General features: G+C 46.4%; 1 protein-coding gene across 2 annotated transcripts in view; it reads right to left on the reverse strand.

Annotated features, from left to right (window-relative positions):
- Nucleotides 1-580: 580 nt before the first annotated feature.
- The window catches only part of DTX1 (deltex E3 ubiquitin ligase 1), a 51,219-nt gene continuing 31,297 nt past the window's right edge, over nucleotides 581-20,502 (reverse strand). For both annotated transcript variants that reach the window (XM_081892391.1, XM_081892392.1), the window contains exons 4-10: nucleotides 11,072-11,133; nucleotides 9,817-9,978; nucleotides 8,373-8,434; nucleotides 6,911-7,069; nucleotides 5,501-5,662; nucleotides 3,989-4,078; nucleotides 581-1,621 (exon numbers count right to left, since the gene is read on the reverse strand). In XM_081892391.1, coding sequence (XP_081748517.1) covers nucleotides 1,397-1,621; nucleotides 3,989-4,078; nucleotides 5,501-5,662; nucleotides 6,911-7,069; nucleotides 8,373-8,434; nucleotides 9,817-9,978; nucleotides 11,072-11,133 — 922 coding nt within the window. In that variant the 3' untranslated portion in view covers nucleotides 581-1,396. The remainder of the gene's footprint in view (nucleotides 1,622-3,988; nucleotides 4,079-5,500; nucleotides 5,663-6,910; nucleotides 7,070-8,372; nucleotides 8,435-9,816; nucleotides 9,979-11,071; nucleotides 11,134-20,502) is intronic.

Below are 20,502 nucleotides of genomic sequence, written 5' to 3' on the forward strand. Positions count from 1 at the left end.
AAGTACAGAGCGCTACATGGCTTCATCTCCAAACCAGCTTCACTATCCCGTCGCCAGTGCTGTAATCAGATCCAGTTGAAAGGAAGAGCCTGCTGGATCCGGCCAATGGCCTATCTAGTCCAGCATCCTGTTCTCACAGGGGCCAACCAGATATCTGTGGGAAACCAGCAAGCAGGATTCGAAGGCAATCCCGTGGTTTCCAGCAACTGGGATTCAGAAACATTGCTGGGCAGCAAAGGCAACCAAAGGAACATGAGATGTGAAGACCCAGTTGGAGAGGTGAAGGCCAGCAGAGCGAGATCGAGAGGGTTTTGCTAGCGGACTGAATGCTAGCGGACAGTTGATGGAACAGGAGGCAGCAGCATCTCAACCTTTGCTTTAGGCAGTAAACTCTCCAGGGGCTGGCCGTAAAGACCAGCGTGCTTGTGTGTGTAAGGCAATTTGCAAAGCTGAGGTGAGGGACACTGCCATGCCCGTCATTAAGATGTCACCCCTCTCTTTGGCCATCCTAGGCTTGTAGCCCATCCTAGGTCCTACACACCGCAGACCCTCAGAAATGAATGAACCGGGCTGACTTAGGTCCATTGATTTCGATGGGTTTACTCTGAGTAGGGCTTAGGTGGATACAACAACCCATAGCTTCCCAAGCCAGAATTCCTTCCTACTGCCTCCTGGCAAAGGCATCACAAAGGCGAAATGAGCCACCAATGCAGAAAGAACCAAGAGTTTTCCCGGGAGGGGGCGGGCAGGAGGACCAACGCTTCCACACTTCGTATATCTCCTCTATTACATATGATATCCTGTTACAGAGCAGCAGATATGTAATATAGGATAGTGTAATGTGCAAACACATTCAGGACAAGAGGAATATTGCAGACTGCCAAGAATATATAGGGGTTTGTGTTATGTATGTATATATCATATATAAAAGAAAAAAGGAGAGCAGATTGCTTCAGTTGCTCACTTGCGCAGTTTTGGGTGGTCTTCCTCCAGTGGGGAAACTTGGGAACGATCTAGACAGTCCTTGGTCCTGGAGGGAGAGGACCGCCCTGTGGTTTCCTTTGGCCATGTCTGGCATCGCTGTGTGGAGATCGTCCATAGTCAAGGCAGCAGAAGCAACATGGCATGTGAAGGCCTGGCTGAAGATCTGACTGGAGAAGTGAAGACCAAGAACATGAGAAGAAGTGAAGACCCGGCTGAAGACCCAGGTTGGAGAGGTGAAGACCGGCAACATGAGAGGTCTTGAAGACCAGGCTTATCCCGATATGCTGGTTGAGAGCTGATCAACAGAGACACGCACACACACAGACGGACGGACGGACTCAGGCAGTGTTCGTGCTTCCACGCAACGCCCATGGCAAAAGTGCGGTTGGGAAAGAGCAGCTGCGATGCCTCTTCAGTCCTTCAGGTTGGCTTCCAAGACCCCCTGGGCCATCAGTTCCGCCAGGACGTTGTCCAGGTAGTTTGGGTCGGGGTAGCCGTGGCCGGTGAGGTTGGACCCAAATTCGGTCTTGTGGTGGATCTCGTTCCACACCACCGTGTCGGATTCGCCTGTCGTGTTGGATGTCCCAATGGTGAAGATCAGCCGGCGTTCCCAGGCCACAATCAGGAGTTTCAAGACCTGCAACATAAGAAGCTGACTTACTTAAAACTGAGTCAAACCATGGCAGACCAAGCTGACGGAATATGCAGAAACAGCAAGACTGAAGGGAAAGATCAGAAACCAGGAAGTTAAAAGACTAGAATACAGTGGTACCTCTGGATGCGGACGGGATCCGTTCCGTTCGCATCCTGAGTAGAACGTAACATGCGACTGCACATCTCCACGTCTTAACGCTTCCGCGCATGCGTGTGATGTTATTTTGAGCATCTGCGCATGCACGAATGACGAAACCCGGAAGTAACGCACTCCGTTACTTCTGGGTCGCCACGGAGCGTCACCTGGAACCGCTCAACCTGAAGCATATTTAACCCGAGGTATTACTTTTCTGTCTATAAGACGCCCCATGTATAAGACGACCCCTATTTTTGGGGACCCAGTTTTAAGAAAATGGGGGGAGATTGCACAGAGCTGTTGAGCTTTTTTTTTTTTGCAGAGGATTGGCCAGAGCTGTTGAGGTTTTTTTGCGGATAATTGCCCAGAGATGTTCAGCTTTTTGGGGGGGGGGGGATTACCCAGGGTTGTTGAGCTTTTTTTAGGGGGAATTGCCAAAAATCTCTCACAAACATACGTTGCAAAATCTGCCTACTGTCTGTCCCATCGCCAGCAGAATGCACAATAGCAGCTAACAGCCACGCCAGCAGCTAATCAAACATCCACCCTATGCACTAGCCATGTAAAAGACAACCCCCAGTTTTTAGCATGATTTTTGAAGAAAAAAACAGTCTTATATACAGAAAAGTACGGTATTTGAGAAACCACAGTTGAAATTGGCAGGAATAGAATAACACTTGTAAAGTAACATGAATTTAGGATACAGTAGTACCTCAGGTTAAGTACTTAATTCGTTCTGGAGGTCCGTTCTTAACCTGAAACTGTTCTTAACCTGAAGCACCACTATAGCTAATGGGGCCTCCTGCTGCTGCCGTGCCGCCGGAGCACGATTTCTGTTCTCATCCTGAAACAAAGTTCTTAACCCGAGGTACTATTTCTGGGTTAGCGGAGTCTGTAACATGAAGCATCTGTAACCTGAAGTGTATGTAACCTGAGGTACCACTGTATATTACATTATACAATAGACAGATTACAGTAAAAGATGCAGGAATAATAAATAAACGAATAAATAAATCAACTGAGTCAAACCAGGGCTTTGAGTGCAGTTCCGATACAGTTTTCCGGAGCCCACAAACAATAACTCCTGGCACTGAGCCAGCCCGGCATGAACCAGCTCCCAAACCAATGACCCTTCTCTTTTGTCCCTTACATACATCCCAACCCTGACACGGCAGAGGCTGGAAAAAAGCGCTGAGTCAGGCCATTGGTAGATCTAGCTCAGCACTGTCTACTCTGAGCAACAGTGGCTCTCCAGGGTTTCAGAGAGGAGTTTCTCCCAGCCCTGCCTGGAGATATCAGGGATTGAACCTGGGACGTTCTGTTAGGATATTTCCGTTCCACCTTAATAAGATTGTTGTGTCACAGCCTGCGTATTTCCTGTTCACAGGATGTTTCTGTTTTGTATATAGCTTTTGTTTCTCTCTCTGTGCCTGGACACGCAGGCAGGCAGTCATGTTTTTCTTTGTTCTGACCAACACTGAATAAAGTTGTAAATAATGCTCTCCTGAGTGCATCTTTCGTTGTGCAAACTCTGCAAAGGGCGTGCACCAGTCCTTGGAATGTGGACAGATGTTTCTGAGGCTTGTGTCGCTAATTGACTGATACTGCGTATCTACGGGAGGTTGATGGATCGTCCGGAATCGACATGGAGGCATGATGGCCTTTGTCTCCCTGGCAGTATCCCAACACGTTCTGCATGCGAAGCAGGTGCCCAATCACTATTTCACAGGCAGGGAATAAATACCCCATTAGAAAACAAGAGGCAGCCCACCCCGAAAATGATCGGTGTAGCTAGCTCAAGGCCAAACTATTGCCTGACACTAAAAGCATCACTCAAAGTTGCAGGCATCCTTTCCACCACCTTTAAGTACCAGCTGGATCAGGGCCCCTGCATACCAGTGCCTTTTCGACCATTTCCTCCCAAAGCACGGCTTTGGAACAAAGATCTATGACTCGGTTGATTTTGAAACGAGATACCCTGAGGATCCTGACCTTTTAAAACAAAATGGGCAAGCACCTAGTCCTCATGGCTTCAGAAATAGGCTTTGAAAAGCAGAGGCAGGTTTTGGGGCTTTGGCACCAAAGGGGTCTTTGAAGAAGCAAAATGCCGGAAACTCAGCGCTCGGCTAAGTTGGATTTTGAGGGGAAGCCTGGAAATGTTCTCCTCTGTACTGAAGGCCCCACCCAGAGCCCAGTGGAAATTCAGCTGCCTACCTTTCTGCCTTTCTCGTTGTCAGGAAGGTAGCAGTGGCGAGGGAAGCCCCTTGCAGTAAACTTCTTCCCAGGATTTGGATGCTCGGGACCCTGGTGAAGCAAGAGGTCTCAGTTACACGTTGCACCGGCAAAGGTCAGGGGCAAGGGCAACATGGTTTTCCTGCCCCTGGGTATATTGTGAAAAGTTCATTAAATATACCGTATTGACCCAAATATAAGCCGCACTCCCCACCCCTCAAATTTCGACCGTGAAAAGTTAAACTGCGGCTTAAATTCGCAACCTTACAACAATGGGCTTTTACGATATCGCTGCTGAAACAGACATACAGTGGTGCCTCGCAAGATGAAAATAATCCATTCCGCGAGTCTCTTCGTCTAGCAGTTTTTTCGTCTCTTCGTCTAGCGAAGCAACCCTATTAGCGGCTTAGCGGATTAGCGCTATTAGCGGCTTAGCGGCTATTAAAGGCTTAGCGGCTTAGCGGCTAAAAGGCTATTAGCGGCTTAGCGGCTTAGAAAAAGGGGGGGAGCGAAAAAAATCGCAAGACTCGCAAGACGTTTTTGTCTTGCGAAGCAAGCCCATAGGGAAATTCGTCTTGCGAAGCGCATCGAAAAACGGAAAACCCTTTGGTCTAGCGGGTTTTTCGTCTTGCGAGGCATTCGTCTTGCGGGCCACCACTGTATGGTAAAACAGAACAGGTGTGAATGCCTGCGGAATTTTAAAGGTGCATCTTATATTCGGGCCAATACGGTGTGTGTGTGTGTGTGTGTGTGTGTGTGTGTGTGTGTAAAAATATATGTAAGCTGCCTAGAGAGGTTTTGCATTTTGCAACTAATAAATCAAACCCTGGATTACTGCAATGCACTCTATGTGGAGCTTCCCTTGCATTTGATCTGGAAGCTACAATGAGTGCAGAATGCTGCAGCACAATTGCTATCAACACAGTGATCTGCCAGTTTGCTACTGGGTCAAGCTGAAAGTGTACCTCTTAGTATATAAAGCACTTAAGAACTTGGGACCAGTTTACCTGCAAAATCACCTCACTCCACAGATGCTTACTCGACTGCTTTGATCGGCGGAAGTACCACCGTGATAGCTGCCACATAGTACCTGTTTGGCATTTGTAAGAACTTGGTATTTTAGTGTGGCAGCACCTACATACACTTTGGAACTCCCTGCCTCTTGATATCAGGCAGGTGCCTCCACTATACTTTATCAGCACCTGCTAAAAACATTTTTTGTGTAGACAAACCCGCCCTGATGTTTAGAAAGTCTATGTGAGTTTTCGTCTGCTTTTAGTCTATTGTTATTTTAACTTTTCAAACGTCTTATAGTTGTTGATTGTTTTTGTTGCTTTATCTTTTCTGTAAACTGCTTTGAGGTTGTTGGGTTGTTTTTATTTCAAAAAATCAAGCCAAGCAGTGTATAAATTTAATGAAATAAGTAAATAAATAGGAACCAACAACCACAACCCTTCCTCTCCCTTTCTCTTCCCCCCTCCCCATCCCACTCACCTGGATCCCTGCAGGAATGTCATACACAATGCGGATGGTTTTGCAGTCTATGTAGCCAGGGAGCGAGTGTGGAATAATGTGGAACTCCATCTTCCCAGGGGGCTGAGTCCCGGTCTTCTCCCCATAGATGGCCTTGCAAGTGGGGCATTGCAGACTGCCATCCTGCCAAGCGAAAGGAAGACAGGGTGGGAGGAGAAAGAGGAACAGGCAGATGTAGAAGCAGCTCTTTCTTCAGGTTGCTTTATAGCCATGGACCTCAAGGCGCTTAAAACTCTCTACATTTACCATTCTTCTGACAGGCAGAAATTCAGCAGTTGGGGAGGATGTGAGTCATTGAAATTAATGTGCATTGCTAACTTAGATCCATACATTTCATTGGGTCTACTCTGAGTATGACCAGCACTGGAAACAACCCATTGCCATTTTTGCCCCAAGTAAAGTAATTGTTAGCCCCCCAGTTCCCCCACCAACTTGTCCCATATTTTGCCTGACCAAAGGTGGCAACTCTATCCTTATTTATTTACAGTCCTACCTTGGATCCCGAACACCTTGGTACTCAGACAAGTGAGTATTCCGGTTTGTGAACATTCTTTGGAATCCAAATGTCCGACGGAGTTTCCTGCAGCCATTCGGAAGCCGCGTTTTGGTTTCCGAACGTTTTGGAAGTCAAATGGGCTTCTGGAACGGATTCCGTTCAACTTCCAAGGTATGACTGTACAGTGGTACCTCAGGTTAAGTACTTAATTCGTTCCGGAGGTCCGTTCTTAACCTGAAACTGTTCTTAACCTGAAGCACCACTTTAGCTAATGGGGCCTCCTGCTGCTGCCATGCCGCTGAAGCACAATTTCTGTTCTCATCCTGAAGCAAAGTTCTTAACCCGAGGTACTATTCTGGGTTAGTAGAGTCTGTAACCTGAAGCGTATGTAACCCGAGGTAAAGATAAAGGGACCCCTGACCATTAGGTCCAATCGTGACCGACTCTGGGGTTGTGGCACTTTATTGGCCGAGGGAGCGGCGTACAGCTTCCGGGTCATGTGCCCAGCATGACTAAGCCGCTTCTGGCAAACCAGAGCAGCGCACGGAAACACCATTTACCTTCCCGCCGGAGCGGTACCTATTTATCTACTTGCACTTTGAGGTGCTTTTGAACTGCTAGGTTGGCAGGAGCAGGGACTGAACAACGGGACCTCACCCCATCACGGGGATTCGAACTGCTGACCTTCTGATCGGCAAGTCCTAGGCTCTGTGGTTTAACCCACAGCACCGCCCGAGGTACCACTGTATTACTATTTATTGCAGAAAACAGACCTTGAAAATTGTGTGGCTTAAAACGAGAGAAAGGTATGTTGGGAGGGAGAAGTCCATTCCCATGCCTTTCACGCAACCACCCATTGCCCTCTGATTTCTCACCTTATTGCCATTGTTGTACATGGCAACCAGGCAGAGGAGGTGGTAGAGGTGCCCGCATTTGCCCAGCTTTCCCACCAGCTCCGGTTTGGCCCCCTTGTGCCTGAGGATCCCCTCGTAGCCCGATGAGGACACCAGCCGCTCCATGCAGATGGTGCAGTCCTGTTGGAGAGAGACAAATTGGGGATATGAGCAGCAGTGTTAGAAACCGAGCTATGAAAGCTAGGCACTGAATGGTACCTTAAACCTAGGTTATGAGAGCAACAACGGAGCGTCTAGGCGCAATAACAAGAATACAACGCTGAAAATGAATGAACTACAGCTAAAATATTATGTTCATTTTTCACATGGTCTAGTCTTTCTCCTGCCTACCCTCCCCCCTAATATTCTTAAGAGTGTCTCTTCTCCAGACTTCAGAGAGTAGCTGGAAGTGGGGAGGCAGAAAAAGGTGCTCCTTTCCTTCCACTCGGCAGTTTTAATCTGAAATCTTAGGCGCAGTATTTTGCCCAGAGCTCGGAAACTGCTCACCCTAGTGAAATTCCCTGTGGCAAAATGCACCTAGAACAGTGGGAGTTTCAAACACTGGTGAGTGGTAAACACAGGGGATAAAACGGGTTCTAGGGCTGTCTTCAATTTTGAAAGAAGCCAGGGGATGCCCCTCTCTTTCTGCTCCTTCTTTTGCAGGCACAGCTTCAGCATGAATACTTCCAGGGAAGAGGCACCCGACACCTCTGTTCCACAGTCACTAATGTTCCGCTCAAATCTGCTTTCCTTGCCATTTCCACCCATTTGTTCCAATCCTGCCCCTCTGGAGCTTGTCTGCTCCATCTTCTGCATGACAAACCCTTCAGCTCAGTGGTGTAGTATTTGGGCGAGGGGCACAGGGACGGTTGCCCCAGGTGCAAAAATTGCAAGGGGTGCAAAATTTCAACACCCGGTGATGCCTCAACAAGGCTGTGCTCTTCCGCCGTTGAGCTCCTTTGAAAATGACTTCTCCGTGCGAACCAGGAAGCCGCCTCTCCAGACAACAGAATAACTCTTCTTTTCTTATCTCTGCGGCTGTGATCTCCTGGGTGATGCGTACACCATTAGAGAGTTGAATGCATACTTCATCCATTTCCCCCTCACTCACCCATCCCTCCACGTGGCCCCGGGTGCTGGCAACCCACGCTACACCACTGCTTCAGCTATTTCAAGACAGTTTCCATGTCACCCCTTAGTCACCTCTTTTCCCAGGTCAAACACACCCAGATCTTCCAGCCATTTCTTAATATAGTTTGGCTTCCAGATCCCTCTCCACTCGGATCAGGGGAAAGAATTCTTACACAGGCTTCTCTCTGTGATCTTAGCCAGCCCTTTGCCCAGGGTCTTTATTCTTACGTTTTGTATTCTTCTAAGGAGTTTAGTGTGACATAACTGGATACCCCATGAAGTAGGTTAGACTGAGAGATAGCGGCCAGCTCACCTCATCTGGGGGATTCTTCACCTTCTGGATGTAACGTCTCACTACATCTTCAGGGTTCTTGCCTGTACAGAATAAAAGAGCACTGGAACTAGATCATTCTCTATTATATAGCCTTCCTTTCTTATAAGAAAAAACAGTATTACATTTCTATCCCCTTCAAAGAGCTCGTTGGCATGCATGGTCCCCCCTTTTATCCTCACCACACCCCTGCAATGTAGGTTCACCTATATTGGCTTGGCATTTAGCAATATGTGCAAAATTTGGTCAGCACCTTAACTATGATTTATTTCCTGCCCTAGTAAACCATGACGTGAAGTCTTGGGCGGCTTACAAACCTTGGTTTGCTTTAACCATGGCTTAGCCTTCTGTATAACAACAACAACAACAACACAACAACAACAACATCAATAACAATTAACAACAACAACACTCCACCCATCTGGCCAGGCCTCCTCAGCCACTCTGAGAGGCTTCCAACAGGATATTAAAAACATAAGAAAACATCAAACATTTAAAAACCTCCCTAAACAGGGCTGCCTTCAGATGTCTTCTAAAACTCAGATAGTTGTTTATTTCCTTGACATCTGATGGGAGGGTGTTCCACAGGGTGGGCGCCACTATCGAGAAGGCCCTCTGCCTGGTTCCCTGTAGCTTCACTTCTCACAGGAGGGAACCGCCAGAAGGCCCTTGGAGCTGGACCTCAGTGTCTGGGCTGAACGATGGCGGTGGAGACTCTCCTTCAGGTATACAGGGCCGAGGCCATTTAGGGCTTTAAAGGTCAGCACCAACACTTTGAATTGTGCTCGGAAACGTACTGGGAGCCAATGAATGTCTTTCAGGACCTGTGTTATATGGTCTCAGTGGCCACTCCCAGTCACCAGTCTAGCTGCCGCATTCTGGATTAGTTGCATTTTTTGGGTCACCTTCCAAGGTAGCCCCACGTAGAGTGCATTGCAGTAGTCCAAGCGGGAGATTAGAGCATGCACTACTCTGCCAAGACAGTCCACGGGCAGGTAGGATCTCAGTCTGTGTACCAGATGGAAATGGTAGACAGCTGCCCTGGACACAAAATTGACCTGTGCCTCCATGGACAGCTGTGAGTATAAACCCGGCACCCTCACTTAACCATGGTTTGTTTGGTCATCTCACTCCAGGCACTCACTGAACTACAAGGCAAGAGCAGCTGGAAAACAAACCAAACTTGGGAGAAACAAGCCATGGTTTGTCTGGTCGCCCGTGAGATGTGTGCTTCAACAAACCACGGTTTAGCATTATATGCAAACCAGATCTTTACAATGGCAGGCGACGCCCAGACTCACAGACTTGGGACCTGGCCACAAATATTGGAAACTGACCCTAGTCCTGGCCCTGAATTTAGGTATTTGTGGTATCAGTCAGATATGGGGCAAGGGCCTCATTGAGAGGTGCAGAGAAACTCACTCACTTTTTTTCAGGTGTTTCTTCTTGGTCTTCCGGCAGATCCCGGTGATTCCAGGCACCGGCTTCATGTCACTCTTATTGACAGGTGGTGGGTGCAGGATGGGCTTTGGCGCTCGAGTGAGGCAGACAGGCAGGCCTGCCGCACACATCAAGATGCCTGTCATCCCTGGGCCAGATAAAGACAAGGAAAGAGAGAGAGAAAGAGAGAGAGAGAAGTATTATCATTCGCTCATTCCAGGCACAGCCCGCAATTTAAAACTCCATTTCTGAATGCCACCCCCACCCCTCCATACTTTTTTGCTCTGGAGCTTTCCCCATGAATAAGCTGAATTGGAGCAAATGTCAATTCATGGGAAAGCCGAATTGGCGTTTGCTCTGATTCAGCTGTAAAGAGCAGGTTTTCGAGGGGAAAGCTCAGGGCAAACAAAAAGAACAACAGCGCTTGGACACCAAGCATAGACCTCTTCCTTTAAGTGTGGATAAGCCAAGAGACAAGGTAGATAGGTAGGTAGGTAGATGATAGATGATAGATAGATGATAGATGATAGATTAGATAGATATAGATAGATAGATAGATAGATAGATAGATAGATAGATAGATAGATAGATGATAGATAGATAGATAGAGATGATAGATAGATGATTGATAGATATAGATAGATATAGATAGATGATAGATAGATAGATAGATGATAGATAGATAGATAGATAGATAGATAGATAGATAGATAGATAGATATAGATAGATAGATAGATGATAGATAGATAGATGATAGATAGATAGATGATAGATAGATAGATAGATGATAGATACTGTATTGACCCAATTATAAGCTGCAGCATTAAAATTGGAGGGTGAAAAGGAAAAAGGAAAAAATATCTGAATATAAGCTGCTCCCTTCCTCGCTGCTCCTGGCTTCATACTGGGAGGGGGGGGAGCCGAGCTGCGTTGCCGGTGGCCTTTCGCCTTCCTCGCTTTCGCCCCTCCCAGCCTTGGGGGAGAGGACGGGGGACTACGCATGGGGCGGGCACCGCTTCACCACGCTCCCGATGCTGTTTGTCCCAATCTCCTAGCTTCATACGTAAGGCCGCAAATATAAGCCACAAATATAAGCCACACCCCAGGGGAGTGTGGTACCATCCACTTTGGGAGCCACTGATTTAAAACCTCCAAAAGACTGAAACCAGCGATAAACTGAAAACATTCACCAACATTCCCCATCTCAAGGTAGGCTGAGGACCGTCCCTGCTGCTCTTACCTGCCAGGGCAGGGTGCACTGGGCCAGTGCCATTCAGGTTCTTGACTGGAAGGGCAGGAACCCTGCAGAGAGAAACAAAGGAGAAGGGATGGGCATGATCAGACTGTTGACATTTCTACTCCACAAGGGGAGACGTGTGGAATTGTGTGTCACATGCCTGTTTACATTCCAGCACAGCTTGCTGGGAACTTCCGTTGTGTATAGCTTTTGCTTTTGGCTGTTCTCTCTGAGACGACGTGAGAGAGAGACGACATGTTTCTTTGTCCTGATTTATGATTAATAAATTTGTAGTTGTAGTATGCTTCCACAAGCCTCACGCCTATTCTGTGTGCACAGTTCGATCTGCTGATAGCGTGCCCTGGCTGAGTAAGCTCGGGTCACTGATTTATGTCAGAGCAGAAGTGATGGTCTTTGCAGCGGGACGGATGGAAGGAGACGGCCCAGCCGGGGCTAGCCAGCTGGCCTCCCAGCCCGTCTGCATGCCGACACAGACTTCTCATAAACAGCAACTGCGGGAAAATAAGTATCTACAGTGGTACCTCGGGTTAAGTACTTAATTTGTTCCAGAGGTCCGTTCTTAACCTGAAACTGTTCTTAACCTGAAGCACCACTTTAGCTAATGGGGCCTCCTACTGCCGCCGCACCGCAGGAACATGATTTCTGTTTTCATCCTGAACCAAAGTTCTTAACCCAAGGTACTATTTCTGGGTTAGCGGAGTCTGTAACCTGAAGTGTATGTAACCTGAAGCATATGTAACCCGAGGTACCACTGTACTTAACATCTACTTACTTACTTTCCTGCATTGCAGGGGTTTGGACTGGTTGATCTTTCGGGTCATTTCCAACTTTTCAGTTCTATGATTCTATATTTATTTATTTATTTATTTATTTATTTATTTACAGCATGCATTTGAATTCAAACAATAATCATAATCCTAAACATATAGGATCCCCCGAATCCTTAGACTTCCCTCCATCCTTCCATGGTTTCCATTATCAAACTTTCTCTACTGCATCATATAACTTCTTCATTTTTCTTAAAAATCCATTTTTACTTTAGTTTTTTATACATTGCAAGTGTTGCTATAATCCTGCCAAAGTATTTAGCTGTTTACAGTCTTCTCTTAAACAACCTATAAATCCCAATTCCTTATTAAAGTTTCTATCTTATTGGTTTCTGATTTTCCCGGTTATTTTCGCCATTTCGGTTCAGTTCTATGATTCTAAGTTTGCATCATTATCAGGGATGCAGTTCCATTAAGAAACACAGGGCTGCAATCCTATGGCCACTTATTAATATTATGGTTGTTGTTTTATTTCTATCCCATATATTTTCCCTATTTTATCGAGACAGATAACATAGGAACAGCTAAAAACATAGGAGATAAAGCATTAAAAAAACCCAAAATTAATAGAATTACAACTCTCTCTCTTTTTCTTCCTCAGATCCATTAAAATATACAAATCATTACAATAAAAACAGCACAGCACCAGCCCTTTCATTAAAAGCAGTTCATTCACAAAAGCACATAGGAAAAAGAAGGTCTCCACTTGTTCTGAAGATCTCAGGTTTGTATGAAGGAATACAGTCTTTCAGATAGCTTGTAGTGCTTTATGTTGCAGTGTGCCACACTGAACTCTATTACAGTGGTACCTTGGGTTACATGCGCTTCAGGTTACATACGCTTCAGGTTATAGACTCCGCTAACCCAGAAATGGTACCTCGGGTTAAGAACTTTGCTTCAGGATGAGAACAGAAATCATGCAGCGGTGGCGCGGTGGCAGCAGGAGGCCCCATTAGCTAAAATGGTGCTTCAGGTTAAGAACAGTTTCAGGTTAAGAACGGACCTCTGGAACAAATTAAGTACTTAACCCGAGGTACCACTGTATTAGTAAAGGTAAAGGGATCCCTGACCATTAGGTCCAGTCGTGACCGACTCTGGGGTTGCGGCGCTCATCTCACTTTATTGGCCAAGGGAGCCGGTGTACAGCTTCCGGGTCATGTGGCCAGCATGGCTAAGCCGCTTCTGGCAAACCAGGGCAGCACACGGAAATGCCGTTTACCTTCCCACTGGAGTGGTACCTATTTATCTACTTGCACTTAGATGTACTTTCGAACTGCTAGGTTGGCAGGAGCAGGGACCGAGCAATGGGAGCTCACCCCGTTGCGGGGATTCGAACCGCCAACATTCTGATCGGCAAGTCCTAGGCTCTGTGGTTTAACCCACAGCGCCACCCACATCCTCACCACTGTATTAGTGTTGTTGTTATTGCTATTTGTCAGGGAACTGCCATCGGAAGAGGGAAGGGAGCAAGAGGGGCCGTTGGGATACAGGGATCCTCTGAATGTCTTGCAAAGCAGTTCCTCTTCCTGTGGTGGGGAAAGCCACGCCTCCAGTGGGGAAGAGGGAAAGGGATCAGCAGATGCTGCTGTGAGCCCCAGCACTGCTCCTGGTCAATCCAGCCAGGAAGGAAACACGCCTCTTCCATTGCCCACCTTTCGCAGAGGGTTAAAGCACAGAGGAAGAAAAAGGCTGGGGGTGACGAAGTTCTTATGTTGGGGACAAAACCAGAAAAAGCCACTCCCGGATTCTGTTAGCGATTGAGGCAGACATGAAATTTGGGGTTCTGCACTGTAAATAGTTTTTGCACCAAATAAAACCTGTAAAAGACAGGTCGGAGTCCTGCCTGGTTACTTGTGAGCAACCACCCTTGCCATCTGACACTATTGTAATTATTTCTATCATGCCCTCCCTCCCCAAAAGAGTCTAGCATTGCAAATAGATCAACAATAAAATAAAAAAGCATTCTAAAAACAATTCAAAACATTTAAAAAACAATTAAAAGCATTCTAAAACGAAAGAAAGCTGATTGGCAGCACGGGTTTTAGCCAATTAAGCAATCAATTAAAAATGCATATATCTGCAAATGAAGAAAACAAAAATTCTGAAGGGGGAAGCATACTTTTCTTGCTTTCATTTATTTAAACACATTTCCAAACCACTTGAAATTTTCACAAATATCTGCTTGAAAATTGCACAAATATCCACTTGGGATTTTCAAAAACATCCACTTGAAATGTTCAAAATATCAACATAAAATAGCAACATAAAAGTAATAAATAATATCATTCAAACAAACTAATTAATAAAAACTAACATAAGACATTAAAACACTAGTGCAAAAGAATGGAAAATAAACAATAATAGGGTCCAATCTTATGGGCCAAGGGGGAAAATATGTCTTTCTTTCTTTTTTTAACAAGACAATCTCAATCAACTGATGGTTTGAACTTGAAGTATAGATGATACTGACTTGAGCCCTGAATGGAGTAAAAAAGAAGTTTGGGAACCATTTGTTTCCACACTGACAGGCAGAAGCATCCCAGGATTTCAGGCAGGAAACTCTCCCAGCCCTACCTAGAGAAGACATTGGGGACTGAACCTGGAACTGTCTGCACACAAAAACACATGCTCTCCCGCTGTGAGCTATAACCCTTCCTGGTGACTTTTCATTACAGGACTCATTTCTGATCGCCGACAGTATTTCCTGCGCAGATAACTACATTTTGCAGTCCAAGGATTGAAGAAATCAAAGCGCTCCGTATAACAGATCATCAGTAACACATAGAGACTGATCTTATCAGAGGATTGTATTATTAAATGTGGGTGGCAGATGAGTCAGAGGGGGCGTAGGGTTACCTATGGGCACTCGGTGAGTGCATGGCTCAGCTGATATTTCAATATTTCGGGGGGGAGGGTAACTGCTAACTCCTCAGGGGACCAATTTTAGTGCTCTAGAATTACCGCATGAAGGTTAATCCAGAGGGATGTCCCTGCTGTGATAAACTTGCAAAGGAAGTGGGAGGAGGCAAATAAACATTTGGATGAAGACCGTTCAGTGGCAGACCTTGTCAACATGACAGAAGGCTGCCTTAATTAGAGGTTTCTCTAGCTCAGCATTGTCTACACCAGGGGTCAGCAAACTTTTTCAGCAGGGGGCCAGTCCACTGTCCCTCAGACCTTGTGGGGGGCCAGACTATATTTTTTTTGGGGGGGGGATGAACGAATTCCTATGCCCCACAAATAACCCAGAGATGCATTTTAAATACATTCTACTCATGTAAAAACACGCTGATTCCCAGACTGTCCACGGGCTGGATTTAGAAGGCGATTGGGCTGGATCCAGCCCCCGGGCCTTAGTTTGCCTTCCTGACTGACAGCATCCCTCTAGCGTTTCAGGCAGGAATTCCTCCCAGTCCTACCCAGAGATGCCAGGGATTGAATTTGGCATCTCCTGCCTACAAATCAGAGGCTTTCCTACTGAGCTACAACACTTCCCCTAAACAAACATCAAGATTCTAGTCCTTATGCTTCTTCTTTGAAAAATGGCTGCATTAAAGAGGGACATAAGAGGACAGGCCATTGGCTCATTTGGCTCAGTCCTGCTCACACAGACTGAAGTTTAAGACAGGTGCCTCTGCCAGCTTCTACCTGCCTTTCACCTGTCTTCTGAAGCTGCTGTCTATTGAGCCATGCCATTGACCCATCTAGCACACGAATGGCAGTGCCTCACCAGGATTTCAAACAAGGAGCCATTCACATACCCAGAGATGCCATTGGAGACTGAACCCAGAACCTGTGCAAAGCAGATGCTCTACCACTGTTCTGGAGTCCTTCCCCTATCACAGGAGGAGTCTATTGCACAGAGTCAGACCATTGGTCCATGCTGTTCTGACTATCTTTGCTTGCTTGCTTCAACCTGTTCGCTCGCTTGTTGTCTTGGCTATAACCGGCATTCAGCTGGCCAACAAGATTTCGATCCTGATTTCGATCTGGCTCAGTATTGCTCAACACTGTCTTCCAGAGGCTTCCCAAGGATTCAGACAGAGGTGTTTTCCCAGCAGTAGGGACGCGGGTGGCGCTGTGGTCTAAACCACGGAGCCTCTTGGGCTTGCCGATCAGAAGGTCGGCGGTTCGAATCCCCATGACGGGTTGAACTCCCGTTGCTCTGTCCCAGCTCCTGCCGACCTAGCAGTTTGAAAGCACACCAGTGCAAGTAGATAAATAGGTACCACTGTGGTGGGAAGGTAAACAGTGTTTCCGTGCACTCTGGCTTCCATCACGGTGTCCCGTTGTGCCAGAAGCAGTTTAGTCATGCTGGCCACATGACTCAGAAAGCTGTCTGTGGACAAACACTGGCTCCCTCGGCCTGAAAGCGAGATGAGCACCACAACCCCATAGTCACCTTTGACTGGACTTAACCATCCAGGGGTCCTTTACCCTTTTTTTACCATTCCCCAGCCCTATCTGAGGATTTTATTTATCTCGCAAATTTGTAAACTGCTTCACAGTGGCCATTGAAGTGATACACAAAAATAAAATGCACAAAGAAAAAGGAAATGAATTCTAAAAACAACTAAAACCATTCCTACAAGCACAAATAGAACCATTCCTAGGGGTTGTCTCACTTCAGGGAAAGCTTTCTTAAACAAAAAGCATCTTCTGTTGGCACCTAAATATCGTTATACTGGATTTCTGTCTAATTTTACCCAGTAACTGATTCTAGAGGGCTAGAGCTGAAACCCCAAAAGCCTGGTTTTTAGTATAGACTATGTGCATGTCTGGGGCATGCTGGACTCTCAGCAGTGCCCAGATAAGGAGAGTCATTACCGAGGGGGGGATGTATGGGGGAAAGTTATCCAGATATTGAACCTGGGAGTTCCTGCATGCAAAGAAGATGTTCTGCCACTCCTCACAAAAATAGCAATTGGCCATGGCGGGATTTGAACCCATATCTACACGCTGCATCCAAACTCACCTGATTGCTAGCTTGGACTTCATGGCTCCTTCCTACGGCTGTCTCCCCACCCCTTTGAGAAAGAAAACAGGCTGGGCGGCCCCTCTAGGTTGGGATTAGGAGACCAGCAGCTCAGTCGGTTTAAGAAAGGAGCATAATCTCCTTCTGAAAGTGACAGAAGAGCGCAGCTCCTCTGTCAGTGGCTTCAAGGCTTTGTAATGCACCAGTGGGTGGATGGGGGGGGGGGGAGGCCAACCGCTGATAATGGATGGAGATTACGAGGATGGGGTGGTTTTTCACAGGTGGGTGGAGCTGGGAGAGCAGATGGCAAAAAAGGTGGAGCCTTTTCTGGCTATAGGCAACAATTCTGCTACATGCCAGCCCCACTGATCTGAATGGGGTGGCGGTGGTTTAGGCACTTGTAAGTCTCACCTGCTCCAAAATAAATTGGTCTTGGAAGTGCTTAACTGGGAACAGATTGTGCCCTACATATCTGCTTTAAAAGTTGCAGTCTGCTTTACCACATATATACAAATCTGAGATAAATACAGGCTGATGATAGATAGATAGATAGATAGATAGATAGATAGATAGATAGATGATAGATAGATAGATAGATAGATAGATAGATAGATAGATAGATAGATAGATGATAGATAGATAGATAGATAGATAGATAGAGATGATAGATAGATGATAGAGATAGATGATAGATAGATGATGATGATGATGATGATGATAGATAGATAGATAGATAGATGATAGATAGATAGATGATAGATAGATAGAGATGATAGATAGATAGATAGATAGATAGATGATAGATAGATAGATGATAGATGATAGATATAGATAGATGATAGATAGATAGATAGATAGATAGATAGATAGATGATAGATAGATAGATAGATAGATGATAGATAGATAGATAGATAGATGATAGATAGATAGATGATAGATATAGAAGATGATGATAGATAGATAGATGATAGATGATAGATAGATAGATAGATAGATAGATAGATAGATAGATAGATGATAGATAGATAGATAGATAGATATAGATAGATAGATAGATAGATAGATAGATAGATAGATAGATAGATGATAGATAGATAGATGATAGATAGATAGATAGATAGATAGATGATAGATAGATAGATGATAGATAGATAGATAGATAGATAGATAGATCTGAGATAAATACAGGCTGATAGATGATGATAGATGATAGATTAGATAGATAGATAGATAGATAGATAGATAGATAGATAGATAGATAGATGATAGATAGATGATAGATAGATAGATAGATAGATAGATAGATAGATAGATGATAGATAGATAGATAGATAGATAGATAGATAGATAGATAGATGATAGATAGATAGATAGATAGATAGATCTGAGATAAATACAGGCTGATAGATGATGATAGATGATAGATTAGATAGATAGATAGATAGATAGATAGATAGATAGATAGATGATAGATAGATGATAGATAGATAGATAGATAGATAGAGCCGCATTGCTAATGACTATTAGTATTTAGAAACCAGACTACTGGCTCAGTGGCTGAGGGGGTCAAGGAATGTTCATGAACATTCCAACTTCTCAGAAGAAATTTGCAGCCACGAGTCCTACGTGACTTTCCACTTCTTGCTACATATCTCGTTTGTGTCAGCTGCATAGTCTTAGGTGAAACGTAGTAGCGTGATGTGTGCCAGCTTATAGCCCAGTCCCAGAATGTTGCCTTGTCTGGGGTAATCCTATAAGGAGAGCTATTTATGTCCCCTGCCTGTAGTCTTCAAGGCTCACATCGGAATATACCACCAGCGGAGTGCTCTACTGGAGCACAGGCTCCCTGGACACCTATGGATGCACTTGGTTTTCTGGGGCATGTCTCTAATAAATCACTAGTTTCATTTTGCCTCAGACAGGGGTTATCTGCATGCAACAGGACAGCCTTCCCTGACTGCCAGCTACTCTCCAGCTACTGTACTCTTAAGACCTGCTCTCTAATGTTTTAGCTGGAGCTGTCAGGGATTGAACCTGAGGCCTTCTGCGTGCAAAGCAGCCGCCCAGCCAACAGCCCCTCCCACTAGGGCAGGGGTGGGGTGCCTTCTGAGGCCCACATGCCAGTGGTGGGTAGGGCCAGGGCTAGAAGAGGTGCAAAGTTTGCCTTTGTGCAATAGGCTAGTTTCTACACATGCTCAGACCCCCAGCTCTGCATCCTCCATCCAGAGATGCAGGAGGTATTGTTAGAGTTTGTGGACTCCTTCTGCAGCTCTGATCAAAACGCTCAGAGTGCAAAGCAGGGAAGAGGAGGCGTGGCCAGGGAAGAGGAGGCGTGGCCAGGGGCAGTGGCGTAGCGTGGGTTGTTAGCACCCGGGGCAAGGCAAGTAATTTGCGCCCCCTAACCCCTAACCTGCCGTCGCTGCCAGCTTCTTCTTGCTGCTGCCTGGTCTGGTCTGGTGTGGTTCTCTCCCGCGCTCAGCGCTGCGCTGGGTGGCCACTGCACTGTCCCTCCCCCAGATAGTCCTTCGCTCTCTCTCCGCACCGCACGCCTGGCACCCAACCCCTCCACAGTGGGTGGCGACCCGGCGGCTCGGATCGGATTCGCACAGCCAGCACTGCAGTGAGAGAGAGTAAGTGAGCCAGGTAGGGGCAGAGAGCTGCGAGTGCGAGCGCGCCCCCCCCAGATGTTGCGCCCGGTGCGGCCGGCCCCCCCTGCACCCCCACGCTACGCCACTGGCCAGGGGAGAGTTACAAGGGCCAAACAGAGAGGCCTGGAGGGCCAGACTTTCTGGTTCGAAGCCAAATGGGTACTTAGCAACTTGTCCTGTGCTCCAGGGTACCATTCACGAAGGGTGGCCCTTCCCTTCGCTCAGAATCTGAGATATGCGTACAGCTGCTGAGCTACAGCCCCCTCCCTGAACTCACAAGCAGAAGCGCTCGGAAACCGAAGTCATGCGCATGCTGCACTTCCAATGCCCTGGAGCCGACGTTCCATTTTGAAGCGTTGTTGACAAATGCGTTGACATGTTTATAATAACAGGACAATTATGGGCTGTTTCTGTTTCCCCACTCCCTGCTGTATATCTAGTATAGCATTTCTGTGTCTTGGAGTTAGACACTCCGCTCTTCTGCTCCCAAATCAGCAGGATAGAAGCTCATGCAGAGTAAACAAAGTCAGGGCATAGCAGAGAAAGAGGAAATGATGTGTCCTCCCCTCCCCCCTCTCTCTGGGTGGGGAAATTCAGTGACCCTGCCAGCCAGCATTGTCAATGGTCAAGGATGTTGGGAACTGGTTGGAGTCCCACAGCATCTGAAGGGCAGCCCTGATCTTTGCAATCGCAGTAGGAGTCTCCCCTCCCCCATAAGGTTGTGTGGTCACCTCACAGAATTACAATTCCCAGAGTTCTCTGGGAAGAGGGGCTGGCTGTTAAACCACTCTGAAAATAGTAGCTTCTCTGGGAGAGAAATACAGTGGGTACCTTGGGTTACATACGCTTCAGGTTACATACACTTCAGGTTACAGACTCCACTAACCCAGAAACAGTGCTTCAGGTTAAGAACTTTGCTTCAGGATGAGAACAGAAATATTCTCCATTCTCCATATATTTTC

Source organism: Podarcis melisellensis, assembly GCF_964234715.1.
Source record: "Podarcis melisellensis genome assembly, chromosome: 16".
NCBI classification, from domain to species: Eukaryota; Metazoa; Chordata; class Lepidosauria; order Squamata; family Lacertidae; genus Podarcis; species Podarcis melisellensis.